Raw genomic sequence first — 13,249 nt, forward strand, 5'->3', positions numbered from 1 at the left:
ATCAACCAGAACCAGAACCATCCAGCCCTATTCCTGGTCACTTTGGATCATCCTCCGGAAAACCAATCTCCATTATCTGATCGGGCTGTGTCCTTTAACTTATCCTCCACCTGTCCAAGCAAGGCAAACCTTCACCCCTCCCGGTTCTGCCAACCCTGTACCCTGTGATTAAGTGTCTTAGGTTATCCCGGGTGCAAATGGGGGGCGGGGGCCGGTGCCGCAGTGAACCAGCCCGCACCGCCCACGTGAGTGCGGACGGAGGGGGAGGGCGCAGTGAAGTCTGAGACAGTGGTTCGGTGCCCGCTTCAGGAGTTGTCGGCAGCGAGCGGCGGCGCCAGCGGCAGCGGCAGCATCAGGACCGCGGGAGCCGGGCATGGAGTGAAGCTGCTCCCAGCCCGACTGCAGGTAGGAACGACGCCAGATCGCAGCCCCAGTCCCCCTCTGCCCCATATTCCGCAGACGCATTGCAGTCCGCCTACATTCGCTGTTATTTCTGCTGAATTTCTTCTCCTGTTGTCATCTCTGCTCCATGATGTTAGGGCTTGGGAGCATCTCACGGATGCACCGTGAGAGATGAAGAAGTTACATTTTTTTTATCCCCACTGTTTCCTGCAGAGCAGCGGGTTATTTACTGAATCCCTGCTCTTTGTTGTGGTGAGAATTTTCCCGCAAGGTCTCCACCCATCTCGATGAAAGGGAGGGAGGGAGAGAGTGTGAGAGAGAGAGAGAGAGAGAGAGAGAGATGGAGAGAGTCATAGGATATTTTATCGTCTTCCTCACCAATATGTTTGATTTCCCTTTCTTCGCAACCATCTTTTCTGGGCATGGGTGTGTCTGGGTATCTCCTGTGTGTGCGTGGTTACATCTATTTTAATGCATGAGTTTCCCTGTGTGTTTATGTGTCGTGGTTTCAGATGTATGCTTGCCTGTGTCTGCATTTGTCTGCCATTGTAATTGATTCCAGAACAGGTGCATTGTGCTTGTATAAACCTCCATCAGTACGTCCACCCAGAGCCAGGGATAGGGAGGGAGCCTGTCACTGGCCTTTGGCGGACACGTCCCAGCTTTAGACTCCGTATCAATCTCAAACCAGGATAACATTGGGTGCAGGATCAATCCATGTTCAGCACCATAAAGATAACGAACCATGTTACAGATAGCTAGAGTTTAAAGTTGCATTATAATGGGAATGAATTGCAGTGATGCAATGGTATTTTCCATCAGATCAGTCTGTCCATGATCCATGATTGATAATGCCATGATTATTTTTGCCCTGTCAGGCTATGTAGTTGGTTTAAAGACCTGACAGAGAAGCAGATCACAGTGAGTAGAATATCTCAAAAAATTCTGTTGAGTAAGCTTATCTGTCTGCAGGTATTCTGCTGGTTGTATTTTACATTGAATAGTGACTTTAAAAAAAAAAGGAAAACAAGTATCTAAAATGGCTGCCAGGGCGAGTTATCATGTTTCCATATAACCTGAGCCACTGAGCTCTGTATTTATTCCCAAGGTTAGGAGGCAATGCAGGTCCGTTGTTGTTTGTAATTTGCTGATGGGTTAGAGGTTTGTTATTAATGGGATATCATCACTCTTAGCACTCTTCTCTCCCTCTACGCATTGTTTTTAAGAACTAATTGTCTGTGTGACGCAGGACTTCTCCCTCTGCCTTGGCGTTTTGAAATCTGCGTATTTTTGCCTGGCAGAGGCAGATAAACCTATTGGCAGACGGTCCTTTTGCTTTAGGGTGCAACTGAAACAAATAAGGTAACAAGGCTTATCGCACCTTAGTGTGAATCTGACTGGACCATCGAATCATATACCAACAGGAAAAGATGGTATAGACATCAATGAGATTGCGAGTTTAGATCCAAATACCAATGGACGTGAAGTTGATGGATTCATGTCTTTGGGTTGCACAGGAACGTCCATTTGTAAAATATATTGAATGGATCCAAAATTACCTGCATGTTCTTCCCAAATATTTGTTAATGCAGCAGGATGATCCTGCTTTTCTTTTAATGCCTGTGTTGTACTAGTTCTGCATCACTTCTGTGAAGTTAATACATACTTGGAGCAGATTTTTAAGTCATTAACCCAATAGAGAATCTGATCTTGCGTCATCAGCTGAGAAAAGTCGACTTGAATGGTGAATGGTTGAAATGTCTTGAGTTTGGAGATTAATTTGTGTGTATGAATACGACTGCGTGAATGATATTTACTATTTTCATTCCAGGTGGGGACAGTTGTGCTGGATGTCAGTCAACATTGTCACGTACGTTATTGTGACATCAATAATGTAGCTTCATGGGAAATTAATAATTCGCAGCTGAATTTCTTGGGAATTTTCCATTTGGTTCATCAGACATGATATTTATTCTGTCATTATAGGAGCCAAGATAATGAATCGGAAGATTTGAATCCATTTATACTCTTGGATTGCAGCTTTTAACTCTCCCCTTTTGTTTATTACTGTGTATAATAATTCCTCTTGGATAATTACAAGGATAGGAGACATTATATAGTCACTGTTCCCACTTGACATTTTATATAAATACTGAAGGCTTTGATATTGGGAATTGTATGCAGGCTGGGAAGATTGCTATGGATGGAGATTCTAACAGCCAACGTTATTACCAGCAACAAGGATTTGTGCATCATCGGACAGTTGGAGTACGTGTGGTGATGTGGGAGGGGGGTCACAGGATGAGAGTTCTGCCACTGGAATGAGTTATTGACAGCAATTAATCCACTGAAGGTCACCAGTAGTAATAGCTCTCGGACGCTAGCATGCCAGCTTTCAGACACCACCTCAAACTATCCCCTTGAGCATGACCTCACAGACGTACACCTGGCCACATCTCCCAGAACTGTTTCTGATCTCATCACCTCTGGGGATCTCCCCTCCGCAGCCTCCAACCTTATCGTTCCCCAGCCCCATACTACTCACTTTTGCCTCCTCCCCAAAATCCGCAAACAGGACTGGCAGACCCACTGTTCCTGCCTGCTGTTGCCCCACTGAACATCTCCACATACCTTGATTCCAGCCTACCCCCCCCACCCCCCCATGTCCAATCGCTTCCCACCTACATCCATGACACCTCACACGGACTTCAACTCTTCAATAACTTTCAGTTTGTAGACCCCCTTTGCTCATCTTTACCATGACCATCCAGCACCTTTACAGCTCCATTCCCCACCAGGAAAGTCTCAAATCCCTTTGTTTCTTCCTCGAACAGAGACCAAATTAATTACCCTCCACTAACACTCTCCTCCACCTTGTGGATCTTGGCCCCACCCTCGACAACTTCTCTTTTGATTCTCTCTCCAATTTAAAGGTGTAGCCATGGCACTCCCATGGGCCCCAGCCATACCTGCGTTTTTGCTGGTTACTTCGAACAACCCTTGTTCCAAACGTACACTGGTACCATCCCCTAATTCTCTCTCTACTACATCGATGACTGCATCAGGGTTGCCTCCTGCACCCATTGAGACTTGTTGATTTCATCAGTCTGAAGAAGGGTCACCCATTCCTTCTCTCCAGAGATGCTGCCTGTCCTGCTGAGTTGCTCCAGCATTTTGTGTCCACCCTGTTGATTTCATTAACTTCACCACTAACTTCCATCCTACTCTCAAATTCACTTGGACTATTTCTGACAACCTCTCCCCTTTCTTGATGTTTGTGTCTCCATCACAGGGGATAGACTATCGACTGATGTCTTCTGCGTAGTTTCTATAAACCTACCGACTCCCACAGTTATCTGGGCTACACTGCCTCCCACCATGCCGCTTGCAAAGGCGCCATCCCTACTCTCAATTCCTCTCACTGTCGCATCTGCTCCCAAGATGAGGCTTTCCGTTCTGGGACATCTGACGTTCTCTTTCATTAGTAAATGTGGTTCCGCTCTTGCCATTATGGGTGGATCCTTCACCCGCCCCTCATCCATGCCCTCTCGTTCTGCTCTCGCTCCCCCACCCCCAGACGGAACAAAGATGCAGTTCCTTACCTTTCACCCTACTGGTCCCCATATCCAACAAATCATCCTCCAACATTTCCGTCACCTCCAATGTGGTCCCACCAACTGTCACATCTTCCCATCTCTGCCCCTTTTTGCTTTCTGCAGAGACTGCTCCTACTGCAACTCTTTCCATCCCACCCAAACAACCTCTTCCCCAGGTACTTCCCCTGTAATTGCAGATGTAGCACCTGTCCCAATACCTACTCCCTTAGCTCCAACCAGGGACCACAGCAGTCCTTCCTGGTGAGATAGAGATTCATATGCATCGCATCTAACCTCATCCACTGCATCCAGTGTTCCCGATGTGGCATCCTGTACATTTTGACGAGACCAAGCGCAAGACTGTTTCGCTGAACACGTGCTCGGTCTACTGAATCTCTTAGTTGCTAAACATTTTAACTCCCCTTCCCATTCATATCTGTCATTTCTGCTTGGGTCTCCTCCATTGCCAAAGTGAGGCCACGTGCAAAGTGAAGGAACAGCACCTCTCATTCCGCTTGTGTAGCGTACTCCCCAATGATATAAACATTCAATTATCCAATTTTGGGTAAACTCTAACAACCCCCCACCTCACCCTTTTCTTTCCTGCCCCTCTCCTGCACATGTACCTGTCCAAATGTCTTTAATTGGTGTTATTGAACCTGCCTAATCTACTTCATCTGTTAGCTCATTCCACATATCCGCCATCTTCAGTGTGAACCCTCAGGTTCCTGTTAAATCTTTCCCCTCTCACCTGAAACTTATGCCCTTTAGTTCTTGATTTCTCATCTGTGGAAAAGACTTTGTACAGTTACCTTATCCATTCTTCTCATGGATTTATACACGTCTATCAGATGAATCTTTGGCCTCTGTGACCCACGTATTAAATTCCTAGCCTGCCCAACCTCTTCCTGAAGCTCAAACCATCAATTCCAAGCAACATCCTTGGAAATCTTCTCTCTACTCTGTCCACTGTGAAGGACTTGCCTTGTTATTTTTCCTATGGCATGGTGATCAAAACTGAATACAATACTGTAAGTGTGGTCTCAACAAACTATTTTACAGCTGTAGTCAAGTCAAGTTTATTTGTCACATACACATAATGTGCAGTGAAATAATGTAATGACCCCCCTCCCACATCACCACACGTACTTCACCGCCCTATCTACTTGCAAAAGCAAAATCATGGAAAAGTGTATTTTTTACTCCTGGATTTCTCTGTTCTGCAACACTCCCCAGGGCCCGACCATTCACTGTGAAAGATCTGCCCAGGTTTGACTTCCTAAAATAGAACACCTCAGACCTATCAGAATTAAACTCCATTTGCCATTCCTCGGCCACTTTTCCAGCTGATCAAGATCCTATTGTAATTCTCGATAACCATCTTCACTGTCTATGATATAAAGCTATTTTAGTCTCGTCTACATACTTGCTAATCATGCCTTGGGCATTCTCATCCAAATTGTTGATATAGATGACATAGTTCCTCATTAGGTCAGTTGGGAGCTGCACCTCCCATAGGTATAGTCCTCAGAGACAACTGGATGTTTCTTTGATGTCACACATCCTCCAGCGGGAGGATACAACCGTTGTAACTGTCATGCTGACTGCACTAAGACTAAAGAGGAATTGATGAGAAAAAAGTCCTTGCTTTATCTTGCCTTCTACCTCGCACAGCCTCCTCACAGAAGCCTCGAGTGAAAACCTCAACACTTACCCACAAACCATCTTGAATTCAACTCTTTGGTCCATGTTTAAACCAAGCCTGCAATGAGTATGTGTCTGAATGATGGAGAAAACCCAACAAGTATTGGTGAGCAGATTATTGGCGAGTGAGTGCTGCTTGATAGCACTGTCAGAGATGGATGTCTGCACTTCACTGATAATTGAGAGCAGACTGAGAGGTAGTTGGGTTTGTCCTGCTTTTTGTGAATAGAATATCATGGGCAATTCTCCACATTATTGGGTAGATGAAACCAATCTGGAATATCAGAAATATAATTAGTGCTGGAGTGTGGGTCGTTAGTATTACAGCCGGGTTGTTGCCTGAGTCCATAGCCTTTGCTGTGGAGTGTTCTCAGCTATTCCTTGATGTCATTTCCAATAAATCAAATTGTCTGGAGACTGATTTATGTGATAGTGCGAACCTCAGCAGCAAGCTGAGGTAAATCATCGACCTGGCTTGACTATCAGATGGTAGGTTGTAGATGAGTGTGAAGATAAGGCCTGATCCTCAAATCGTAGACTTTCCCTGATGTAGTCAACAAAATGATATGACTGTAGTCTTGCGTCTTGTTTCCTTTCCGTTCTTTTCTGCTGTTTTCTGCCTTCAAGGCAAGGTGGTTGTCCTCTAAATGGCATATGCCATTTGTCATGAGGTGCTATCATGTAGCCATACCCTGAGTTAATATCTGCCAGGACTGATGCCTTATCCTTCTCATTCACAAACTGTCCTTGTGAGAAAAGGGATATTCTTGGTTCTCCATGGTGAAAATTGCCATGGATTTTCCCTCTGCTGGGTATGAGGAGGAAATGCTTGATGATAAAAGGCTACTGTTTTGGTTGTAGTAATATTCCCTGACTCCCTCCATTTATAGTTCATATCCTTTATCTGTTATTGTTAAGAAGTGAAGCAATCGGACTGTTAATTCCATGGCCACTTTGGGAAGGCAGGCATGCCAGATTCCTTTGGCTAACATTAACTTCCACATACATCAGACTTGACCCCATTATCCTTCAACCTCTGTATGAGTGACATCTCCAACTCGGCATCATATGAATTCACCTGTATTGATGACAGCTTCACAGGCACCAGTCATCGTTAGCCATTCGCTGACACGAGATCTGAAGCAATATTTGTGTTTCTTGAAATTGCATACAATTCCATCTAAAGTATTTTCCGTTGAATGTCATCTTAGCAATAAAGTAATTGCTTGTAAGTTCATAGCCTTCAGACAATATTTGTTGAAAATCGAAGAAAAGATGGAGACACAAACATGCCTTCAGCAGAAACCCATGGAAATCTAGGGTTTAAAAACAAAGGCCTTCTGAGTTACCACTTTGGTTCCATGGAGTCAGATGATTCCTCATGAGTAAGGACAGTCAGATAATAGGTTGTATATGAATGTGAAGATAAAGCCTAATCCTTAAGCCATAGATTTTCTGAGATGTAGTCAACAGGAGAATGTGACTACAAGTGTCCAGGTCTTGTTTCCTTTCTATTATTTTCTGCTGTTTGCTGCCTTCAAGGTAAGATGGTTGGCTTCACCTCACCCTGAATTTACATCTCCCAGGACTGATGCCTATGCCATAATTCCTAATGTTCACTTTGAAGTGTTCTGACAGTGTTTCCTCTGACCTCTGAGTATTCACTCCATAATTAATTTGGGAAGACAGTAGTTGTCTAAATTATCATCCACTGGGCATGCAGTTGAGGTTGGATGATTGATGCTGGGGATGTGGATAGCGGAGAGGTCACTGACACTTGTGCAGCTGCGCTTCCACTTTATTTTGAGGATTTTTGTCGGAGGGCTACAAATTCTTCAGCTGCATTTCTCAAACTTATCAGTGCCTGGATTTATTCCCAAAATTGGAAAAACAATATTTTGGTAGTCCAACTCCTCAAGATTGATCATCATTGGTGGAGTGAAACACTTTGAATACCTTAGCAGTCATCTCCCAAAAAGGCTTATGTCAAGGTGGAGATCCATTACAACTTCATATGTGCCAAATTTGTCTATGGAAGGCTGGATCATAGCTTGTTCAATGTCCATGACATAAGGACTGAAAACAGTGTTTCTTGTATATAAAGCGATGATAATCACAGCTGTGAACCTTGATTTGTGTTTCTGAATAACCTGATGAGCCTCGGACACCTTCCCCAGTGCTGCCATTGTTACCATTGGAAGATTGAGTGGAGTATTTTTCCTCAGTCCGAACAGATACTGGAATGATAAGTGCACAGCAAACTTGGCCATGCATGCAAACTCTGAAATCAGTGTTTGTCGATTAGTTCCTGACACTGGCGGACATTCTTTCCATGGTGTTTGAAGGAACTGCAGATGCTGGTTTAAACCAAAGATAGACACAAAATGCTGGAGTAACTCAGCGGGACAGGCAGCATCTGTGGAGAGAAGGAATGGGTGACGTTTCGGGTCGAGACCCTTCTTCAGACTCTTTCCATGGTGCTGGATCAGAAAGTCCGATCACCTGCTTCTTGATCACGCTAAGATCTCAGATAAAGGCAAGGAAACCACCAGAGGGGCATCCAATTATATCCTTTGTTTAACAGCGGGCAAGAAGTCTGAATGGAGCAACATGTGAACAAAGATCTCATCTCTTTTCTGACAGAACCAGTACATAGAGTAGACTTGCCACATAATAAATGCACAGCCCCTTGCCTGGTACAAACTGGACAATGAATATGTGATAACTTTTTACACTGACAGAAACTCAAATCAAGTCGTATTTGTGACTGCAGATGCAAAAGGCAGTCAAAGGAATACAAGCAAAGTCTACCCTCTCTAATCTTTTCCATTGTACATGTCAATATCATCACAACCATAACATTGCCATCAGTATCCAAATTGCAACCATAATGATGAGATAAAAGGATTGAGATTAATGGGATTATTTTTGAGAAAGCAGAGGAAAGGCCTAATGACATTTCTGAAAGATTGGTTTGGATTAATGTAGAGAAGATGCCTCTTAATGTGTTCATGTAGAAATTAAGAAATACCTAGAGAGGATTGAATGATACTAATAGATTGGACAAAAGGGAAGTTAGATAAGCATACAGTGGAGAACGAAATGGGATATGTTTATTGATTTATTGGGAAATTGCTTATGTTGGACAAATGGTTCTGCTGTTTACTGGTTAGGGTTAATGGTCTAAGCCTCTGCTATAAATTGCAAGCATTAGTATGCAAAACAATAACTGGATTTGAAGCAGAAGGTGAATCCTATATGAACAAGGGATGCCTCTGTTAGCACCATGGATACTTAATTTGCTCATGGGAATTTGTTACTTATGCTCTTGCTCGCTCACTCTCCCTCAGTATAATAATCAATCTGCAATGCCACTTCTTCCAATGTCAAATAGCGGCCTATCCTCACTGCTGTCCCCCCCCCCCCCCCCTTTTTGCTGTGTAATGATCAGTCCTCAATGCTGCGTATCGCGCTATGATGGGAAATTCTTCCCGCTGCCCCTCCCTTTCCATCTGTGTAAAAGTAAATTGTGATTGCTTCCTTTACCCGTGTATCGTTTTAATCTGCACACTCCTTTTCTGTGTCATTGTTAATCACTGCCATACCTTTGTCTCTCAAGATGTAGTTATGAATTCTCTCTCATCATCAATTATCATTCCTCACTGTTCTTTTATTTTCTCTCTCCCTGGCTTCAGCATTGTGTTCTTTATTGATGTATATATTGTAGGCTCTGACACCTGCTGGCACATAGCACACCAGATGTGATCCCCACTGTCAACAGTTAAAGAGACAGCAACAATACAAGTAACACTATTCCATCTATAGGACAGTTTTGCTGCTGAATGAATGGCTTTTCCATTGACGAGAGGAGTTGGTGGGAGAGCCCAGGACTTCTATATCTCTCTGAGAATTGCAAAGTTCTCTTTCCTACTCCTCGCTAACTCTTATTCCTATCTCCATGCCATCTGTAATGCTGCTGGACTCTGCCTTTTTTGGGGAAGAATACCTTTATGGGAAAACCTTTTCTGTTCTGTAGGGGGTCTGTCCTTGCATCTCTCTTGCCCCAGAGGACTTGGATGAGAACCACAGCTGGGAAGATGATATTGCTATAGTGACATAAACCACCTCACCTTCACAAACTATTAGGAATTTGCTGGAAATGAGTACTTAAAGATAGTTTCTATGTGTAAATGCTCAAACCCTCTTCCCATTTGGCCAATTTTGTGTTTTTGAGATTGACCTGACCTGTGCTAAACACAATTATATTTCAGCAGAGTAGAGCTCTTCTTCCGTTACTTTTGTCTCTGGGCCTTTTTCTATGGGAAGAAGTCCTTGCCTTCCAGTGATGACCCTCTTCTCCCGTCTCCAACATTCCCCTTCCTCAGGGTCTGAAGAAGGGTTCCAACCTGAAATGTCACCTATCCATGTTCTCCAAAGATGCTGCCTGACCAGCTGTGTTACTCCGACACTTTGTGTCCTATATTGTCAACCAGCATCTGCATTTCCTTGTTTCTCTTAGCACACAAAAAATAAGTGAAATCCAAATCCTCAATATTCTGACGAGGACCTGAAATGTCAACAATTCCTGAGTTCCAAAAGCATTTTGTATTTTTTTCTTATTAATTACATCACCTCTTTGCTACATCTTTCTCTGTCAAATGGCAGCCATGTTGTATCCTAACAAGTCTTTACTTTTTAAGAGAGTTTAAACAGCACATGTTTAAACCTACTACTCCCAGGTTACATTCAGGTCCCCAAATTATAGACACCCTCACATATGAGCACCATGTTATTTCAAAGTAAATTCAAAACCTGACGTACCTGCATAGGTGCCTACAAAAGGATGAACTAGTTTCCTCATTCTCCCCACTTTTAGTAATTATTCTTTCTTATCAGCATTTGATGCCATTCGTTACAATAACATGGAGATATTACCATTTTGAGCAATTTTTTTCTTCTATTTTCCGACAAATTGACAAAAGTGACTCTGATATCTATAAAAACAGAACCCATTCATTTTTTACGGCATTGCTTGTGCATGTATTTTCATGAATCTCATGGAGATAATGATCTAGAATTGCAAGGTTCCCAGAAATTGATTGCTGGATTCCCCCTCCCCCCTGTGTAGGACCATGCCATGTCTTGTACTGCAAGATCACAAGGTTAAAGTACATTAATGGCACTGGAGGCCATTCAACCTATCTACTATTTTAACAGTGTAAAAGGTAGCAATGAAATATTAGCTTGTTTTACCGTGAATCCTCACTGCTATCCATTTGTGTGTCTTGGGTAACATCATCACTGCCTCCCTTCATTTGTTCATTTTTTTAATACATATGTGCTAAGTAATGGAGATCAGCAGTCTCCTTCATATTTTTTTCCAGATGTTCTGTACCATCTTGTCAGCAGGAGGGAGAATTTGAAGCGATGTAAGGGCGTTCTAGAATGCGGCGTTCTAGGGTGGAAGGTTCTTGGATGGCTTTTATAAGCAGGGATGGAGGTGACTAAATATCACAGGGATACTTTTCAAGATGGCAGCGATCAATGGAGAGTCAAGGATAGGATTCTGTGAGTGACTTGCATTTAACAGAGAGAAGATGGGGTGAGTTAAGTTGAGTCAGCATATTTATCTGAGGCTGGAAAATGGTAGGAGAGCAAAGGAAGAGGAAGAGAGATTGAGGGAAATCTTCTGGGTGAAAGGGTAGATGTTTAGAAAATCCAGGTTGAGCTGAGTTCGGAGGAGGCAGCCATTGGGGTGGAGTTGGACGATAGAGATGTAACAGGTCATGAGAGCCTGAGAAAGTTGGCTTTGGTTTACTTCAGTGCAGCAGAGACGTGGTTTACATGAGTTTGAATGTCAACCAGGCAGGTGGGGGAGTGTAGCCATGCCTTTTGGATTAATCAGTGAAATAGAGATGTAGAGCCACGTTGTTGGTGGGCACAGAGAAGGGCTCACTGTGCCTCAACTCTCAAGAGATTGCCCATTGGTAGAGGCTGAGTTGGACAAATACTAGCTGTGACTGCAAATGTCGCAGAAAAAAAACTAGATATGAACTTTCTCGGCTGACTAGAGGGACCAGGATCAGTGCTTATTGATATCTTAATGGGAAACAGTGTTAAAATTTGCATCCTCGTTAAGCAGTCTGTACCTGCTATTGAGCTAATTCCTGACCTCATTTTCTATGCTTACAAGCCTTTCCCTTTCTATTTTTTTGGTCAAATTTTGCAATCTTAAAAACAATCGGTACATTTGAGCCAAATTGACAGACGTTAACTGAAAGTCAGTCTTAGCTGTATCATTGCCAGTAATGAGGATCCATGGGTCTTTATTGGTCTTTATTGATCCCTATTTTGGAATGATGAAGCAGGGATTAATCTTGGAGGCTGAGTACTGGGTGCACCTGCTGGTATGGTAAAGAGACCCACCACAACATGGTGTGTATCCTGTGAGGCAGCAACTACGAAAAACATCCATGTCCAATATAAAGGGAGAAAAGAAGATGAGGTTCAAAGAACTGGATTGTACCTAGCTTGATCCCTACTCTTCCAGCAAGTTTTTTACTATCTTTCTCAGTGGCCAAAAGATCCAGGACCTCATGACAAGAACTTCAGCACCAGTTTCATTTGCTGTAACCTGACCAGCATTGACAGTTTCTCCTTCAGCGCTGGTCTCATTGCCTTCAGAGGCTGAACTCTTTGTTGTGCCACACCACCCAGTCACGCCCTCAGCTGTGTTGCTGTCTTGTTTCTCTGCTTACAACATGTAACACAAGAGCAATCCAGGGACTGGGGTGTGCATGTACACTAGGTCTCCTGTCCACTGCTGGATCACAGTGATGTTAATCATTGCCTCCTCATACAGGAAGAATGGCCATCTGAGCAAAGTGCCTGTCTAGCAGGGTACCAGGGTTCTGCCAGGTTTATTTGAAATAGGATTATTAGATTATGTAGGGATACAATCAGGATTATAAAGATTAACATTTGCTCCTTTTCTCTCTCTTTCGTTCTCTCTCTCTAGGACAATATTCTGACAAAAACGGCACCAGACAAGTCCAGCCTCTCTGAGGGCTCCACAGAAACAAGATGGCTGGTGCCTCGGTGAAGGTGGCGGTGAGAGTGCGGCCGTTCAACTCCAGAGAGATCGGCCGGGATAGCAAATGCATTATTCAGATGTCAGGAAACACAACAAGTGAGTATTTGCTTCCTCGCCACGCTCCTTTGCTTCAGTCTGCCCTCTTAAAACAAACAGAAAGATAGAAAATGATGATGTGACCTGAGTCAGGAATATTAATACCTCCCTGACATTGCACGCAGCATTGTTTTGCTTTGATGTTATCACGAGTCAGCCAGGATTTTTTTAAATGGTAAACCTCCTGTGTGAAATGGGTAATTCATTCAGAGCAGCTGCTGGGAATTCTAGCCTTTCGGCTCAGTTTAATTCTGACAGGACCTGATGGTTTGATAGGATGAACTCTGCCTTTACTGGTGCTTTATGAGGCCTTTACAGCCCAAACTTCTCGGGTTTGCAAATGGCTTTTGTAAGTAGG

At 43.5% G+C, this 13,249-nt stretch overlaps 1 protein-coding gene across 21 annotated transcripts in view; it reads left to right on the forward strand.

The window, feature by feature from the left end:
• The first annotated feature begins 250 nt into the window (after positions 1–250).
• Positions 251–13,249, forward strand: part of kif1aa (kinesin family member 1Aa) — a 196,485-nt gene continuing 183,486 nt past the window's right edge. For 20 of the 21 annotated variants that reach the window (XM_078410681.1, XM_078410683.1, XM_078410684.1 and 17 more), the window contains exons 1-2: positions 251–405; positions 12,721–12,891. In XM_078410681.1, the coding sequence (XP_078266807.1) occupies positions 12,786–12,891 (106 nt within the window). In that variant the 5' untranslated portion in view covers positions 251–405; positions 12,721–12,785. Of the gene's footprint in view, positions 406–1,168; positions 1,324–12,720; positions 12,892–13,249 lie in introns of those variants that run through there. The other variant, XM_078410682.1, reaches the window with a different exon arrangement.

This window comes from Rhinoraja longicauda, chromosome 13, assembly GCF_053455715.1.
Source record: "Rhinoraja longicauda isolate Sanriku21f chromosome 13, sRhiLon1.1, whole genome shotgun sequence".
NCBI classification, from domain to species: Eukaryota; Metazoa; Chordata; class Chondrichthyes; order Rajiformes; family Arhynchobatidae; genus Rhinoraja; species Rhinoraja longicauda.